General features: G+C 39.4%; 1 protein-coding gene across 3 annotated transcripts in view; it reads left to right on the top strand.

Annotated features, from left to right (window-relative positions):
* tenm3 (teneurin transmembrane protein 3) overlaps positions 1–17,686 on the top strand; it is a 163,433-nt gene that overhangs the window by 115,262 nt on the left and 30,485 nt on the right. For 2 of the 3 annotated variants that reach the window (XM_042342618.1, XM_042342611.1), the window contains 5 exons: positions 1,898–2,159; positions 4,081–4,348; positions 5,671–5,814; positions 13,678–13,927; positions 15,101–15,121. In XM_042342618.1, coding sequence (XP_042198552.1) covers positions 1,898–2,159; positions 4,081–4,348; positions 5,671–5,814; positions 13,678–13,927; positions 15,101–15,121 — 945 coding nt within the window. The remainder of the gene's footprint in view (positions 1–1,897; positions 2,160–4,080; positions 4,349–5,670; positions 5,815–13,677; positions 13,928–15,100; positions 15,122–17,686) is intronic. The other variant, XM_042342615.1, reaches the window with a different exon arrangement.

Raw genomic sequence — 17,686 nt, 5'->3', positions numbered from 1 at the left:
TCCAACCCGTTCATTGTTAAGCACTGCCAGATGATATCCTACATAAAGGACACCATATGAGGGAGAGAAGTGAGTTTCTCTCAGTTTCCTGGCCGACAATCCCTCAAATAAAATTGGTCATTCACTTTATGGTGGGACATTGTGGAAAATTGCTATGTGCAAAATGACTGTTTGTGTTTGCCCATACAAAAAAAAACTGTGCAGTTTATTCTGTGAAGTGCTTGGAGACATCTCCCTGATGTGAAAAGTAAACCAAATTTACGGATTATTGTAAGTGCAAGTTGTTGCTATTATCGTTCCAGAACATTTTTTTAAGAAAATAGAACAAATATTGTGTTAAAGTTCATTTGCATTGATGAGTATTTTCAACTGTTATTTTAATACCCCACGTCTGTGTGAACCTATCAATAGGATAGTAAATCCTGGGATTCACTTTCTTGGTATTTGGAGAAGTATTTCATCAACAGATATGAATAGATGAGTTTCAGAGATTTCAAACTGAAATTGTCAGGTTTGGATTTGTGCAAAGGCATCAATATTATTTGCTTCAGGGAATATCGGATACAGTCCTTTGTATTACTGCAAGATTTCTGTGGCAGATGCATTTGATCTTCATTTCACACTGCTGGGAAGCTGGAAAGTCAGGAAGATTTTCAGCTAAATACAAACCTATCTGTATTTACAAGTTAAAAATTTGTGTTTTTTCTCATTTTAAAACCTCGCACGGAGAACAACAAAAAAGTGTCTTTTGTTCGAATGCAATGTGAAGTTTGACACAAAGCGAAGCATAAAGAGCAGCCATCTCCTCTTCCAGCTGGCACTGGACTCAAGACAATAGATTTTTAAAAAATGATATTATTTTCTAAATTCCTCTGGAAGTGCAGCCTGCAGCCATTCTTCCCACGCACTGATCAAAATATTGTGGCACTAATGGATTTGCCTGTAATTAGACCACAATTTTAAATACTATGTTTTTTTCCAATCGTCGGTAACAAATGACAGTTTTATTATGCTGAGCCTATATTTAAATGTTGAGGCTTGTCAGTGTTCGGCAATACATTCGCTCACAGTTTCCCCCTCTCCCCTTCCCATTAGGAGCAAGTTATCCAATTTTCAACTAAGTAGAATGCAGGAAGGAACAGAGAGCAGCCAGAGAGAAATCCTTTTCCATAATTTTGCATAGAATTACAAAGAACTTTGCAGCACGGAAACAGTCTATGCAGCCCAATTAGTCTGTGTTTATACACTATTGATCCACACACCCCTGTCCTGTACCTGTCTACTATCATTTCTTTCATCATTTCTTCATAAATACATAGATGATTTTTGATTCATCCACCGCTCACGGCGTGAGTTCCAGATTCCCATCACCGTCTGCGTAAAGAGGTTCCGCCTAAACTCCCTTTTAGATTTGCAGCTGACTAGCTTACATTTATGTTCCCTTGTTTTGGATTCACCAACAAGGGGAAACAACATCTGCCTTATTTAATCCTTTTATAATTCACAAGCACATTTGTCGGGTCTCATCTCCAGAAAGAAAAGATCCAACCTGTCCAATCTTAGCCGTATCCCTTAACTGTAATTAATGAAATCCTTGTAAATCTACACAGACCTTTCTCCAATGCTACAATATCCTTCTTGTAAAATGGTGACCAGACCTGCAAACACACCTAAGAGGAGTTTCCCCACCCCCCCCCCCCACCCCAATTCAAACCAGGTAATTGATTAATCCACCAGGAAATTGATCGTGCCACCCCCCGACCCACCCACTCCACCTCTCTAAAGATAATTGTAATGGAATGTTACTAGGTATTGGTGCACTGTATATTCTGTTATGTGATGCAGGTTGTCTCTGGCAAAGTATTGATTTTCTATTCTCATTGCTCCTTATGTTCAGGTTCGACTTGGTGGCAAATGGCGGTGCCTCTCTAACCCTTAGCTTTGAACGTGTTCCGTTCATTACCCAATATCGCACAGTGTGGATTCCATGGAACGTTTTTTATGTTATGGACACTATGGTCATGAAGAAGGAAGAGAACGAAATTCCCAGCTGTGACTTGAGTGGATTTGTGAGGCCAAATCCCATCATCTTGGCCTCTCCTTTATCCACCTTTTTCCGTTCATCTCCTTCAGAGAGCCCCATTATTCCTGAAACACAGGTATCCAACGCTTTTTATCAAATTCACCTCCTTTCCCTGCTGGCTGACTAGAACGACCCTACGTGAAATTAGACACTTAAGGCATCAGTCCACAAGTCAAAACTGCCATGATTTGGCACTAAGTTTGTTGCCTCACTCACGTTTAAAATTAATTTGGAATCTGATGAACTAGGATGAATTTTCTTGTATCCTACTTCACTTTATAATATAGGACAATTTTCCCGAATCTGAATTCTGTCAAGTTGCTTACCTGTCACAAACAAAACAAATCCCAGTGAAATGATCGTTTTGATGCACATCATGTAAATGTGATCACATGGTGGGAACGTGAGCTATAATCCCACCTGAAGAAACCAGGCAATTGTTTCACTATGACCCCATTCATGATTCAGTAGTTGACAAGGGTTGCAAGAATCTGTTCCGGTTCAGTACCTGGGAGCTCGGTAACACTTTCACTGTCAATTATGCACAAGAAATTAGGAATGCTCTATCTTCCAATTGACCCCATAGGAAAATAGATCAATTGGTTGTTGTCGGAACCATAAAAACGTTACACTGAGCTCACGATTTAAGGTGCATCATTTACGTAGTGTAAGAGTGAGTCTTGTACTGTATATGACTTGTGCTTTAGTAAGTAAACAAAATAGAGCAAATCCACTATCCCACAGAATTGACATCCTTCGACTTTAAAGACCACAAAAATCAGTGAAAAATAATGAAAACATTAAGACAACTCCACTTGATAAAGACTGTGTTAGCTTTGCTTAGTCTCTGCTGACTGTAAGTCCTTCGCCAAGTACTTGACAAATCTTTTACAGCCAAATCACTCTCTGAGCGAAAAGGTAGCTCCATCTCACGAAAGAAAGAAAAGTTATGAACTCTGGTGTGGCTAATAATGTTCTAATGCCATGAAGCCACACAATATAGTTCAAGCTTTGCAGTGGGGTGATGGACAGCCAGGATCTTTTGTTTACTGAAAGAAATGAGTGAAAGATCATGTACTGTAGCGCAGGACACCACTGAGGTTGAGAAAATAAAGTAGTAGAGGATCACATATAACAGTAGAAGTAGTTAGTTTACATGAGTATTAAAATATTGTGATTTATGAAATGAAGAAAAGATAGAGGATTTATCTGCTAATGACATGATCCAGCTCCTTACCTATGATCACACACAATATAATGTGTGATTATGTTTGACATTATATTCCTCCGTTCTCTCCCTCATCTGCTTGAGTCGTTCATGCATTGTGACTGAGGACCATGCGGATAACATGTTGCCTATCTGTGCTAGTACCATTCCCAGCCAGCTGTTAGAAATTGGACAACAGTAGCATGAAAATAATGCTCCCCTTGTGATTTTTCACTCTCTTTCTCCTCTTACCTCCATAGTAAGGAGGTGCTAGGCCTCTGCTTAACACATATGCACTTCACCAGCAAGGCTGAGATTGGGAACTCAGTCAATACAATACAAAATTACATTTGTATAGTGCCTTTCACGGCGGGAGGACATCCCAAGGTGCTGGACTGAATGAGAGAGGATTACACCTGCATCCTCCTGCGCCGTGGTGCCACGTAGTCAATTCATGCTCCAACATGCGGTATCACCACGCCACCATACCCTGATGACTTATTTTATTAAAAGGTTTACGTTCACACACCTGTGGTCTGTGATACAATATAAACTTCACGGCACTGTGTGCAGACATAATTACATTCTTCAATCAAATTTCCCCGTTCCATATCGACAGCCCCATCTGTACTGTTTAATGGAGTGCAGGTAATCCCTGCCCTTGAGAAATCACAGTTGAAATGAAAGCTATGTAATAAGTGATTTTTGGATTAAAACCTCCCCAGTGATTGTGTGCGTAGTCATGGCCTTTGCTTTTGCTGTAAACAAAGTCTCACTTGATACCCGCTAGGTGCTTCATGAAGAGACGGAGATTCCTGGCACGGATTTGCAGCTTACCTACTTGAGTTCACGCGCTGCTGGGTACAAACCAGTTCTGAAAGTCACCATGTCCCAGAATGCGATCCCTTTCAACCTGATGAAGATTCACCTGATGGTGGCCGTAGTGGGCCGACTGTTCCAGAAATGGTTCCCAGCGTCACCAAACCTATCGTACATCTTCACATGGGATAAAACCGATGCCTACAACCAAAAAGTCTACGGCTTGTCTGAGGCCGTGGGTAAGTTCGATGGAGAACTTCTCCTGTGAAAAGTCATAATGTCGATTTTTTAAAAAATCTGTTTCCCCAGATCCCTGCAGCATTACCTAAAGCTATGTAAAAGAGCCTTTTTTCCTCATTTATGTTAATTAATGGCATGAACTTTGAGAATCTAGCCTGCAGAATCTCTGTGGCGATCTTAATATTTTTAACTGAGTAGCTGTCTTTTCAAATCAGACAATTGTATACTGCAGAACTCGCGAACAGAATATTGAGATTGCAGAACCAAAGAGACGTTGCACCTTTTCAGAGAAGACAAAACTCATGGTGATGAAAGTCTATTCAAGTATTTTTTTGAAGACTTTAATCGATTTACTGCTGCAATGCTGTACCTCTCTGTCAAGTTCCCACAGCTGTCTGGCTCGATCATTTTCTTTGGTTGCAGTTAGGCAGACAATTCTAGATGAGGTTTGATGAATCTAGGGAATCATTGACCAAAGAACAATGGAAGGCATGAATGAACTCAGCCGGAAGCTGATCCATAGTATTGTATGATTAACAATCTTTATACTGTGTGACCAGTATCTTTTGCAGCCATTCAATTTCTGCTACATCGACGTTCGGATGTTTTTGCGTGATAAATAAATCAAATAAAAACTTACCTTCACTGTCATGGGTTGGATAAGTACAACCCTTAGCTTTTGTGTGAAAATATGGGCTGCAAAGCAAGTTTGAGGCCTGTTCCTGGAAAACAAAACAGGCATCAAATTAAATGGGTTTACATTATTCATGTGTTGGAGCTCTTGGAGGCTAGGACCCACAATCTCCAGTCTTCAGTGTAATTGAGAACTATTCATTTGGACAGCAAATTGGTGCACTAACATGAAGCGAGTTCCTGTGAGTCAGGAAGGTGGTTCTCGGAACATTGTAAAAGGGACAGGCATGGGTCCAAATTGATCTTTTCCTCCTGCTATGTAGTGGATTTGAATTCTGGAAGGATGAGATCAAATAACTGAAGTGCCTCCTTACCTGAACCTATCTTGTGATCTTGAGATGCATTTGGTTTAACGCAGGCAAATAGAGCAGCCTCGGGACACAACAGTGGCTGGCTAGCTTGTCTTCATTATAATAACATAGATCAAAGAGGTGAAAAAATAAGAAACAAACCAGCGTGTTTTTATTTTGAAATGCCAACATGTACCAGGAGCACAGTGCTATTTAACCAGGAGAAATTCTAGTTGAATATATCTGTTTTAGTTGTGTTTTTATCATGTCATGTTTTAGTTTCTATAAAGTTTGCACAAAATATTATTTGTTCAATAATGATCTTTTTCCCCCGCTAGTTTCTGTTGGTTATGAATATGAATCCTGCCTGGATCGTATCCTCTGGGAGAAGAGAACGGCTATTCTCCAGGGTTACGAACTGGATGCTTCAAACATGGGCGGCTGGTCAATCAACAAGCACCACGTTTTAGATGTTCAAAATGGTAAGTTACTGTATTTGAATGTTGAAAAGCACTGGCCATCTGTACCATTTGATATAGATGGGCAAGAATCAGCAGATTTGTTGATCTTATTCATAGCAGCTCTGCCTCATTAACCTGGCTCTGTAGCTTTGAAGTGTTTAGTCATTGAAAGTTTCAGTTTTCCATTGGGCGGTTTGTTTGATGCAAGTTGACCTCTTTCCCCAACATGGAGATCCTTATCTAAGCAATAGTTCTGTTCAGAAGCACATGCAATTTTAATTTTCATGCCACCTAAGGATATATTACAGTGACACATGTGTAAGACAGAAGTTGGTGAATCAACCTGAGCCACAGTTTGGGATTGGCTTCAAGAGTAGGAGGAAAATTAAAGAGATTTACCCCTCAAATTCATAATTGTTGGATGAGATGTTAAACCGAGGTACCATTTGCTTGTTCAGGTAGATGTTAATGATCCTGTGGCGCTATTCAAAAAGAGAATGGAATTTACCCAGTGTCCTGGCCAACAATCCCCAAATAAAATGAGGATATTCATTTTATGAATGTCTGTACTGACATTGCTGTGTCCAAATTGGCTGCTGCGTTCACCTGGAAAATACAGTCGCTACACTTCACAGTAAAATCCTGTGACGGATCCCAAAAGGCACTATATCAAATAAGATATAAGATCATTATTATTATTTATTATTTATTATTTCAATATCCAGCATTCACATTTGTTTCTTTTTAATTTTCTCAATCTTGTGCGGTGGATACAATTTACTGAAACGATCAAGAGTGCTAGGAGCTGTTGCCAATGGATGTAGGACTCATTCGCTGGGTCTTGTACTCTTGCACATCTGAGAAACGCAGGAGAGGGAAAACAATCTCAATGTGTTACAAAGACTATTTTCAGAAAGCGATCAATTTTAATTACGTGCATTAAAACCACTCAAACGAGGCAGAACTTCAATTTGCCTTTCACTAACTTGTCAGAATGGAGTAATTCAATTGGGTCCAGGCGGGCAATCATTCTTAAAAACACTGTTATCAAACCTACCCCACTGAGTAGAAATAATGTTCCTGCTATAAATCCACTAATTTTATTTTCCATTTAAATGAGCAGTTTTCAGCAGCATTACTTTGTTGGAACTCCAATTAGCGTATTAGGTAAAATCTGGCAATATAACGCCATGCATAAAATTTGCACAAGAAAATAAGCTATTTGAACCTCAATCCAGAATGCGCTGAGCATTCTGGCCTGCAACCTTGGAGTCCAACTCCCATTTCTGTGGAGTGTTACACAGCACAGCTGCCACTATCATATTGCCAGATCTTAACAAGTTGCTGTGAGGCATGTCTGACATTTTGCGTTCACTGACAGGGCGAATGACTAACATATTTTCCAGATCCATGTTTCTCTTTTCCTGTCCTGAGAATGTTGACTCTTTGCTGGTTATAGTCCCACAGAGACAAGCCACCCTCTTTAACCGACTCCAAATGGGCATTCTTGAATGTGAGCTCATCTATATAACCCATATTAGCTATATAACCATGGGAAACATCACACTGAGCCTCACATCTCTCCTCACCCAATGTTCACCCACACTGCCACTGGCTGGTAATCAGAACATGAATCCTGGCTGATTTTTCACCCCATCTTTATTCATTGACCCTGAAGTCAGTTTGTAGGGGAACCTGTTGCTGGGATCAGTAAGCTCAGGGATCTAACTTGGGATCTTCCAAGTTTGTTTGCTTCAGATTCACCTAGAGCAGTTACTTTACCGATTGAGCTATCAGAGGTTATATATTGAGGTGCATTAGTTGTGTAAAGTAACAATCTTAGCATTATCTGTTTACAGTGGGAAGTCCTATTATAGAAACAGCGCCAACAAATCTCTCTGTTTACTGACATGGTATATATGTCTATTACGGAATGCTCAATAATGGGGTCTAACATACGGTATTTCTTAAACAAATGTTTTAATAATAATCCTCCTTATAATCCTTGCATTTGGTTTAGCGCTTTTCACATCAGGAGAATGCCTTCACAGTGGAGTGGACTGTTTTGTGGACAAACACTGCAGCCAATTTGCACAGAGCAATGTCCCACAAACTGCTGCATTTGCCAACAAATACACAGTCGCTACACAGCAAAATCTTTACCCACAGGATTATTAACACATGTAAAAAGGTTACCAGGAATGGTAGTTGAGGCTAGAATGCGGAACTCATTTAAGAAACAGCTTGATGTTATAATGAGAGGACAGTAGGGTGGGTACATTAGAAGGACAAGATCAAATTGGTCGAAGGGTCTTCTTCGTTCAAACAAATCTTGTCACCGAATGAATCCTGACCCACGGAGCATTCGCCAAGAAAAAAAATCAGGAGCATAAAGGCAGTGCCACTCACTCTTGCGCAGATAAGTGGATGCTTTATATTATCCCGGGATTTTGAATGACAGGCAATCACTTTCTAACGTGAATTGCAACTAATTGAATGAATGACATGATTAGCTCTTACGACAAGCTCAGCAAATGGCAGATGTTTTCACACCCAGAAGAAGCGGTCATAAATATTCTAATGGCGATAAAATATTGTTCGTTGCCCCATTTATATTTTATTGAGGGGACTTGTAAGGCACTAATTTTTCATAATAATTACAGAATGAATCAGGTGTAATAATGGACTGTGCTGACATGAAGGATTCTTTTGCTGAAAATTATGGAACTCAGCTATTTGGAGAAAAGTAATGGTCACAGTTGGGTGACGTGAATGTACACCAGAAGCCGGTCACAGCCTGTTTCAAAGCTGTTTAGTGGGTTACATTAATTCAACAAGGCCTTATTTGGAGCAAATGTGGAAATGTCATTTATCCGATTTATCACTTTTAAAAAAAGAAGTGCACGAACAATCCGTGAATTAATATTCCATTATGTTATATTTTCTCCCCTCTTTAAGAAGCAATATCTTAAAATTTAAGAAAGTGCAGACTCTTGAAAGTCTACAGTTTGACTTATTTTGGAAACTGTGCTCTTATGGATACTTGTCGTGATCGTAATTTTTAAGGTGTTGGCCTTAAGCCTAAAACCATTTCTTCCCTCCTTGAATTCCACACATACACAGTTTGCAGCAGCAGTCACTGGATAGTGATCAGGAACAGCAACCTTCACTGGTCATTCCACTTCCTGGCTAGATTACTTATTGTGTCCTTATCACTTGACAATCATGGATCATCTAACCACCATAGTCATGAAAGATACCATATCAAATCCAAGGATTATTATTAAAGTACCGGGAAACCCTGTTATAACTTAGTTGACTGGGTCCGATATCTCTTTGTTTGCATTATAAAAAGAGGCACAAAACAATATTTTATTTCCAGGTACAGTCTGAATTTAGGCTTGTAGCACAAGTAGGTTCCTTGCGATGTCCTCCCGAGTGAAAGGTGCTATATAAAACCAATTTATTGTTGTAGCTGTAACACCAAACAGCATTTCGGCAACACATTACACCTGGGATTTTTATAAATAAATGATCTCAGTATTAACTCTAAACGGTTGAGTGACTGGGGGAAATGAGAGACTGCTGAGGAAGTTGCATAAGAAGTGGCATCAGTGACGCTTCCTGCGCATAGCGTGCAGGAAGTGATACGATGATGATTTGATAAACCGGAAATTGTCAATTTTTTAGGAAATACACCAAATCAGGTGTATCATACTTCCAGATAGCAGGACCCGCAGGCGATGCGGTGCTACATAGGGGGGCCTTTGTACCAACAAAATTGAAAGGGAATTATAACAATATTTCAATGGGCAATAATACAATATCAGAATAACTGAATGTACTGTGTTCAAATTATTATTTTTAGAACAGCACTAATCTTCAGTTCTGTTAACGGACACCAATCTAGTGCAGAGTTAATTTTGAAATCAGAGCCAGATAATACCAAGTTATGTTTGGAAAATTTATTGAAGATGTTTATAATTGAAGTCATTATTGAATGACTCTGTAGGCTTATTGATATCAGTTTCAGACTTGATATTTTCTAAATGGAGGGCTATAGATGCTCCAGCAGCAATTGCGAAGATCACACTTTATTTCACACCTTGGATGAATCATCGAACTGATGGGTTTGATTAGAAATTAATAAATTATATTATGAGGTTTCTGCTCCCCTGTGTGTTCAGAGTATGAACCTGGTCTTATAGCATGCATGGCTGTAAAACCAGCATTTGCAACACATTACACCTTGATGGGATCTAAACAGAATAGCAATCTGAGTATTAACTTTAAAACGTTGAGTGGGAATGGGGAGGAAATTTGACAGGCTGCTGATCATGAACTGACTGAGTCTATCAATATTTGCTATGAAAATATAAACTCTAATTGGCAGCTTTCAACCTTTCACTTGACATTTTGAAAGATGCTTTGAAAACTAGTTTATATCAATGTACTGTACCATTTTGTGAAAAGTATTTTTTGGGGAATAACCTTATTTTAATCCCTGCATTTTATCAATGACATAGCGCTTTATCACATCGCTGAGACACATCAAAGTGCTTCATAGGATTTTTACTGTGACTCGCCTTCGGCTAACCTTGTAGCAAAGCCAACTTGTAAAAAAAAATCATTGCATTTGATATAGTGCTTTATAAGATTGCCAGAACATCTTAAAAGTGCTAAACAAGGATTTTATTCTCAAGTGTAGTGAATGTACATTTGTAGGCAACCTATAAAACAATAAATGGTCCAAATAAGCACCTTGAATCTTTATCTATTAATTGGTAACAAAAGTGGGAGTTTTGCCTGATCAACAATTCTCCAGTTTAATTGATCATTCATCTCATGACTGTCTGTGTGGTCTTGTTGTCTAAATTGCTGATGTATTTCCCTGCAGAAACAACCAGTACACCGCTGGTTGCCTCCTTTTCCAGGCTCACGTACAGAAGACTGGGTTTCAGGGATGCCAAGATGCAATTGTGAAGGACGCTATATAAAAATTAGTTGTTTTTTAGGGGGTCTGGATTCAACAATCAATGAAACTATGACTCGGTAGATGTGCACAGGCTGTATAATAATAATCTTTGATAATAATTCTTGTATTTGATGCAGCATCTTTCACTTAAGAAACTCATTCCTTGCCTCAATATATTGGAACATGCATAAATTGAAAGCAAGATAGAACCCAAATAGTATCCAGATAGTATCCAGAGATAGCATCCAATTTAATTGCTTAACATTTATCATTATCTCTTGTGGACACTCACAGATTTGGTTTAGGGAGATGGAATGTTTTATGCACTGCAAGCAGTGTAACTACACAATCAGGAAGTGACGAGCTGTGGGTCAAAGCAGACTCTGTGTATGGTACACACCCTCTGTGGGAACAAGACTGAATTGTTTCAGGAGGTGATGATAAAAAGACATCTCTGAAGATTGCTCCTTCTCTCGTCTTCAAAGGAGAACTTCAATGTCAGAATACCATACTCGCACTGCTAAATAATTCATAGTGAACATGATGTTTGCATCTCGAGTCAGTTTGATGTTGCTGCTGTTTTTATTACCTACACAGATCAGGGACTGCATGCTGAGCACTGTGGCAGGATGGTCAGTCTTAAATTTAGCACACACGGCAGCGATGTGCAAAATGTTCTGATTTGTTCTGTTCTGAGGTTGAACCTTTTAGACGGGCTGTAAAAACCAGGGCGAGAAACACTGCAACTGGTTCAGTAAGCTAAAAGAAATCTTTCTGCCCTGGATATCTGTGACCAATTGGCTGCTGCATTTTGTCCATAAAATACAGTCAATTTATTTTACAGTATAGTCTATGAAGAGCTTTGAGATGGATCAATGATGTAATAAGGCACTATATCAAATGCAAAGATTATTATCACCTGAGAAAATACTTATGTGTAATTTCCAGATTCTCAACAAACGTTGAACGACAAAGCATGCCTTCATCCACACTACTTTGTAAATCAACTGAAAAATACATTGTGTTTGTTAGCTTTCTTAATATGATGGGCAGTGATTTAATGCTCAACAACAGAAAAATCTTTACAAAATCTGTGGCAAACCCTCAGCATCACATTACTGTGTTTCTAAATCTCTACAAGGAAACAAATGTATAGGAAATGATTTTTGATGCAGTATTTTATTGCGGCTCTCAAAGAGTTGTTCAAACGTCTACTAGCATTAAGCAAATCCTACCACCCAATGTGGTCTGATTTACCAGCCAATAAAATGTTATTAAAGCACATTGAAAAGACCAGCTATTATTTGAACTTTCTGGGATCCTGCTGGCACAGCATTTTTTTTTACTGTCAACAACTGGAAATTATTCTGCAACTAAATTTTATTTTTCCGCTATCTTTTAAAAGAGGAAATGTTTGTAGCATGTGCTCTGGTTTAAAATCAGCTCTGTAGTGTTCGATCCTATCTTCAGGTTATCAATCAGCAGTTCATCTCTCTCTGTCCCTCCCTCCACCAACATCCCCTCTCTTCCCCGGCTGACCTAGTTTCTCAGGTAACTGGTTTCTCAGGCTGAAGCTTGCTTGGCTAGCAACTGCGTTGGACACTAATCATAACGTGTCTCTTTCAGCAGACGTCTCATTGCACATAGGACGAAAATGAAAAGCTTTTTTTAAAACAAAAAAACTTCCAAAATATACAAAGTGTACATCCTCAACACACAGATCTCAGGAGGTTTAAACAGCGCATATAGTGTGATGCAGAATCATGCAGACCTGGTTTCATACCTGGTCGGTGCTGAGTTACTTGATCTCAACCAGTAAGGCCCAACACAATTTGACCTTTATGCATCTGGCTAGGTTTGGAAATATAAGTCACAGTTTCTCCTCTTGATTGCAGATTCTGCCAGTGTTGCTCACAACCCAAGAATGACTAAAATTAATACATTTTTTAAAAAATAAAATCCTGTCCAGCAGTAACCACAAAACTTGGCTGGCAGCACTCTCACCTCTTGAGTCAGAAGGATGTATTCAAGCCCCACGTCAAGACTTGGAAGTCAGAATCTAGGGCTGGCCGAGACTCCAGTGCAGTGCTGGGCATTTGCTGTGTTGTTAGACCTTCGGATGAGACAATAAACCAAGGTCCTGTCCGCCTTTTCGGGTGGACGCTAAAGATTCCAAACAGAATCAATTCAAAAACAGAAGGTAGTTTTTCTCATTATCCAAGCCAACAATCGTCCAGATTAAAATTGGTAATTATCTCCATGGCAGTTTCTGGGAGGTTGTTCAGTGCAAATTTTCTGCTGTATTGATCTACAAATAGTCACTACACTTCAGGGTAAATCCTGTGAAGTACTTTGAGTTGTCTCGATGACATTAGACACTATATCAAATGCAAGGAATATTAAAACATTTTACCAAGTCGATTACTCTTGTGTTCGATCAGAGTTAATTTTGGCCCTGCTGTTCTCCGTCATTGCTTTGAGAACAGCGTTTCCTGGAACAATTAATTGGTAGGCTGCGTATAATTAGCAGCCATAATTGAAATACCATTTTAAATGTAATTTCCTTTTCCCGACATATAAACGCCACCTTCATCCAGTGCACTTGGCCAACATGTCTGATATTGAATCTCGCTGTTTATGCTATAGCAGTGGCTAAACCAACAGGTGAATGTCTAATGAGTTTAGTATTTGAAGATTGATGCAGCCTTCATAGTCGGAGGTGATTTAATCTGTATTCTCTTTCCTGAAGTGCTTGAGGCAGAGACTGTCTTAATCAATTGATTTGATTGGTGTGGTCTAATGTGAAATTGAAATCGTGCGCTGTGATTTATGATGATGAGTTTGCAATCAAGAGAAATGCCTTATTGTTTGTGGCAGTGATAAAGTTAGTCTTATCGTTCTCACATTAGGTATCCTGTATAAGGGAAATGGAGAGAACCTATTTATATCTCAGCAGCCAGCTGTGATCCATAGCATTATGGGTAGTGGACGGAGACGCAGCATCTCATGTCCAAGCTGCAATGGCCAAGCCGATGGGAACAAGCTTCTGGCACCTGTAGCTTTGGCGTGCGGGATTGACGGCAGCTTGTACGTCGGTGATTTTAACTACATCCGTCGTATCTACCCTTCAGGAAATGTGACGAGCATTCTGGAGCTAAGGTAGGTCCAGAGTAATATCACTTGTCCTGCATCGCCACTGTGTCTACATCACTTTGAAAAAAACAAAGCTTCAATAAGCAGCGAGCATGTTTTAAAAAGATACATAGAATATGAGAGACCGCATGGTAAATTAGTACTTGTGGAAGGAGGAACCGTGCATCCAGGGGTAAAACAAGGTGAATAACTGAAACAGAGTTTCAGGAATAATGTTGATAGCACTGTTTAGCTTAAGCTTGGATAGACGAAGAAGTGAAGATCATTTATGTCCCTTTTAAGTCTTGGAAATTGAAAAAATATTACAGAGAAAGACTGTTCCCTTAATCCCGTAATGGGCAGATGTGCCCGGCAGGAGCTCTCTGTACTGTACTGGGTCCTGGCCAGCTCTTACTTGTCTCTGAATCTTGTCTGACAGGGCCACGTGAACCCAAATGTTCAATTATGCAATAGTGGGATGGGGAGCTGACTAAGGCAAGGGGTGATTGCCAAATGCTACAGATATCTTGAAGCCCCTGTTCCAGACATGAACACAATCCCCTGCACTGAAGCCATTGGTAGACATTAAAAAGCACAGTCTCTTTCGGGACTCATGTGGTACCACTTCTGAAATTTGACTATTTCTCTAAGCATGTAGGATTACTAGAGTTAATGCCGACTTAGCACCCAATTAAACTGCATCGTTTCAATAATCCATTTGCTATTTACTATTGTACAACTTCTTTCCGATTAAACTGTATTCATTTGTTGTGCCCTTTCAAGAAATGTTGCAGGAAGATGAAAGTTCATTGACTTGATAAGGAAACCTCACAGTGAAACAGCAATTCAGGTCACTGCTGGTCACACATTAACACCAGTCCCATCAGGTTCAAAAATGTCTGTCTGCCCTCTTGTGAAGGATAAAATGAACAAATGTCCGGTCAATGTGCCGAGGCACACGTCAAAGTCGATTTACACTGCAGGTTTCCATTAGTGCATGCTTGCAGTGAGGCAAAACTGATTTGCCTGGAAACTGTTTGCTGTTTGCATGACGTTAAAATGATGTGACTGCAGTTCGTCTGATATAATTTAACCATTTAAACTTCTTTGAGATGGTGCTGTTGATACACTTTATTTATGAAGACCTCTTTTATTATCCAAACCTAATTCACTGTTTCCTTCTCTTTATTGCTACCTAAGAAATAAAGATTTTAGACATAGGTAAGTAATACTAATGTTAGGATCTCGGTTTTTTATGCTGTCTGTTTCTGCTTATATGGCTTAACATCTTTTAAACTTACTCCATGCGCAGACTGTAATTTTGCTTGCCTACCAAAAACAACAGGGATTCTGAGATTGTAAGTCAAGGGTTTTCATAACCCTATTGCGGTGGCCCAATCCTGGACATCTGCACTGAATCGAATTTGCCTTTCAGACCTTCAGGTGTATTATATTTCAAATTCAGTGACCAAGGAGTGTGCAAATAGTGTTTTCAAATCCTTTGGGGTCGATCTGTCAAGGAGCGAGGACCATGGGAAAATTTTAAAACCATATTGTGTTTTAGATAAATTTGATAACAAGGCACAAAAAAGTCACTTCTTTCCAACGCCATTCCAAACAGCAACAAAGTAGAATTTTTACTATTAGGATTTGTGGAAATCCTTACCTTACTTGCAGGAGTTTTAGCTACTCTTTTGTTCATGGCTTTCTTCAATCAGGAATTGTTACTTCTAAATTTGTTATCTTATGAATGAATTTTGCAAGTTCCACTCAGAAGTGGCCACATTTCAATTATGCCTCTTTATTTTGTGCTATTCATTTGCATTGCTCCATGTCTCGTTTGTCTTTTTTCCATTCTCTTGTATTTTATGAGTCCTGTCAGCCTCTCTCTTTCTCCCCTGTGCTTCCCTGCAATCCTTCAGATCAGATTTGACCTCATCTTTCTGGCCTGTCTCTCTCTGTTCATCCCTGGGGGACCGCAGTTCCATACTTTTTGCTTTCTCTTTCCCTTCAAAGTTTTTCACTGTCTTTTGAAATGCGTTTCACCCCAAATCTCTCAACAGAGCGGAATCAACAACAACAACAATAATCACCTGCATTTGTATAGCTCCCTTCATGCGGGGCAGATCTCAGAGCGCTTAATCAGTTACACAATGACTATTTAGGATTTAATTTAATCCAATCCTGGCTGTCCATTGTAACGTTTAAACTAAATGTACAACCCAGGCTAAATTTGAATTATCTGCCCTGTTGAATCATTTCAACAATTTAAAAGAACAAACATACAATCTGAAAAAAACACTCACGATCCTGGCAATTGGAGCTGGTCACAAACATAAACCTTGTATACCATACACACAGTGAAACCCTCAGCAGTTTAGTTTGGAGATTCTTAAGCATTATGATGGGTTTCCGCGTGTCAAGACACCAAAAAGATCCTTCCTCCCCCCCATCTCTGCTACATTATTGCAGAAAAAGTGTCAGATCTAACAGTAGAAAATTCCACCATGGTCTAAATATACTCCTTCAATGTAACATTTCAGAACATCTAGAGTTTCCCAAATTCTTGAATACAGTCTTTTAGTTTGAAGCTGTTTTTCTGCAAGTTTCTTTTAAGTACTACAGAAAACGGACTTCAAAGTTAAAAGTGAATTCAACAGAACACTGCACCTCTAAAATGCTGCAGAAATAGATTAAATCTGGAGCCAGGTGGAATTTTACCTCACCGGTGAGATAGTGTCCATCAGGCCCACAGTTGTTTGTTTTTACCCACTCATAATACATCTGGTTTGTGTTTCGCCCGTTGAGAGTAGTGGCCGACTGCAGATGATGGTTTTTTTAATCTACGTTTTACAGTGCAGGAGGCTGCTTTTCTGGTTTTGACGAAAGGAAAGCCTGACTGTCATGTATTTTAAAAGAAGGCAGCTCGCTTTTCCTTTTGCCTCTTAAGCGCTGACAATAGCATAACAGCAGTAGTCAAAAATAGACAGGCTGATGTTTAGCTGAGCCCCTTGGATCAGTAAATGACTACTGGATTTTGCATAAAGCACTTTATTTTAACTCAGATGGTCAGGAATTAATGCACCTTTAATGATTTGAGCATTTTTTAAAAAATTCTGCTCTCTCTGTAATTCGTTTTTTATTAACAGTGTGAATAAAAGAAAACGACCCCATGCCAACATAGCACCAATCATTGCCCTCCATTAATGGCCTTGCTAGCCTGTCTCAGTGGGCCCTCTTCTGCTTTCAGTTGCCGTGTTAATGGATTCAGTATCATTCATAAGGTGTTAATTGAGTTTGATGCGATTACTGGCTTAATGCTTGAGCACATTTTGGTTTTATTGTATGACAATTAAATCAGCCTACAAAATTGCTTGTTGCTCCAAACCTCATTTGGAGTGTGTTTCTCCCAAATGGTTGCCATACTCTTAACATTAATTGGGTCCTACCCAGACATGTATTCTGCTAATGTCACACAAAGGCACACACGGGTTTGCCTAGTAAACACAAAGCAATTGCACATTACAGTAAATCCTGTGAAGCGCTTTGAGACATCCTACCATTGTGAAAGGAGCTATACAAAGGATTATTATTATTATTATTATAGTGTGCTAAAAATCTAATTATGTTGTTACACAGGCAAACAAAAAGAGTGTTTCAAAATGCAGAGTTTCAAAGTCCTCAAAGTGTTGTGTCCATTTAAGTCGTCGTTGTGTCCATTTAAGTCGTCGTCGTCCCCAGTCCATCAGTTCGTCCCACACAAACATAACACAGCAGGCTCAGCAG

Source organism: Callorhinchus milii, unplaced genomic scaffold, assembly GCF_018977255.1.
Source record: "Callorhinchus milii isolate IMCB2004 unplaced genomic scaffold, IMCB_Cmil_1.0 Scaffold1, whole genome shotgun sequence".
NCBI classification, from domain to species: domain Eukaryota; kingdom Metazoa; phylum Chordata; class Chondrichthyes; order Chimaeriformes; family Callorhinchidae; genus Callorhinchus; species Callorhinchus milii.
This window is presented reverse-complemented; position numbering and strand designations above follow the sequence as displayed.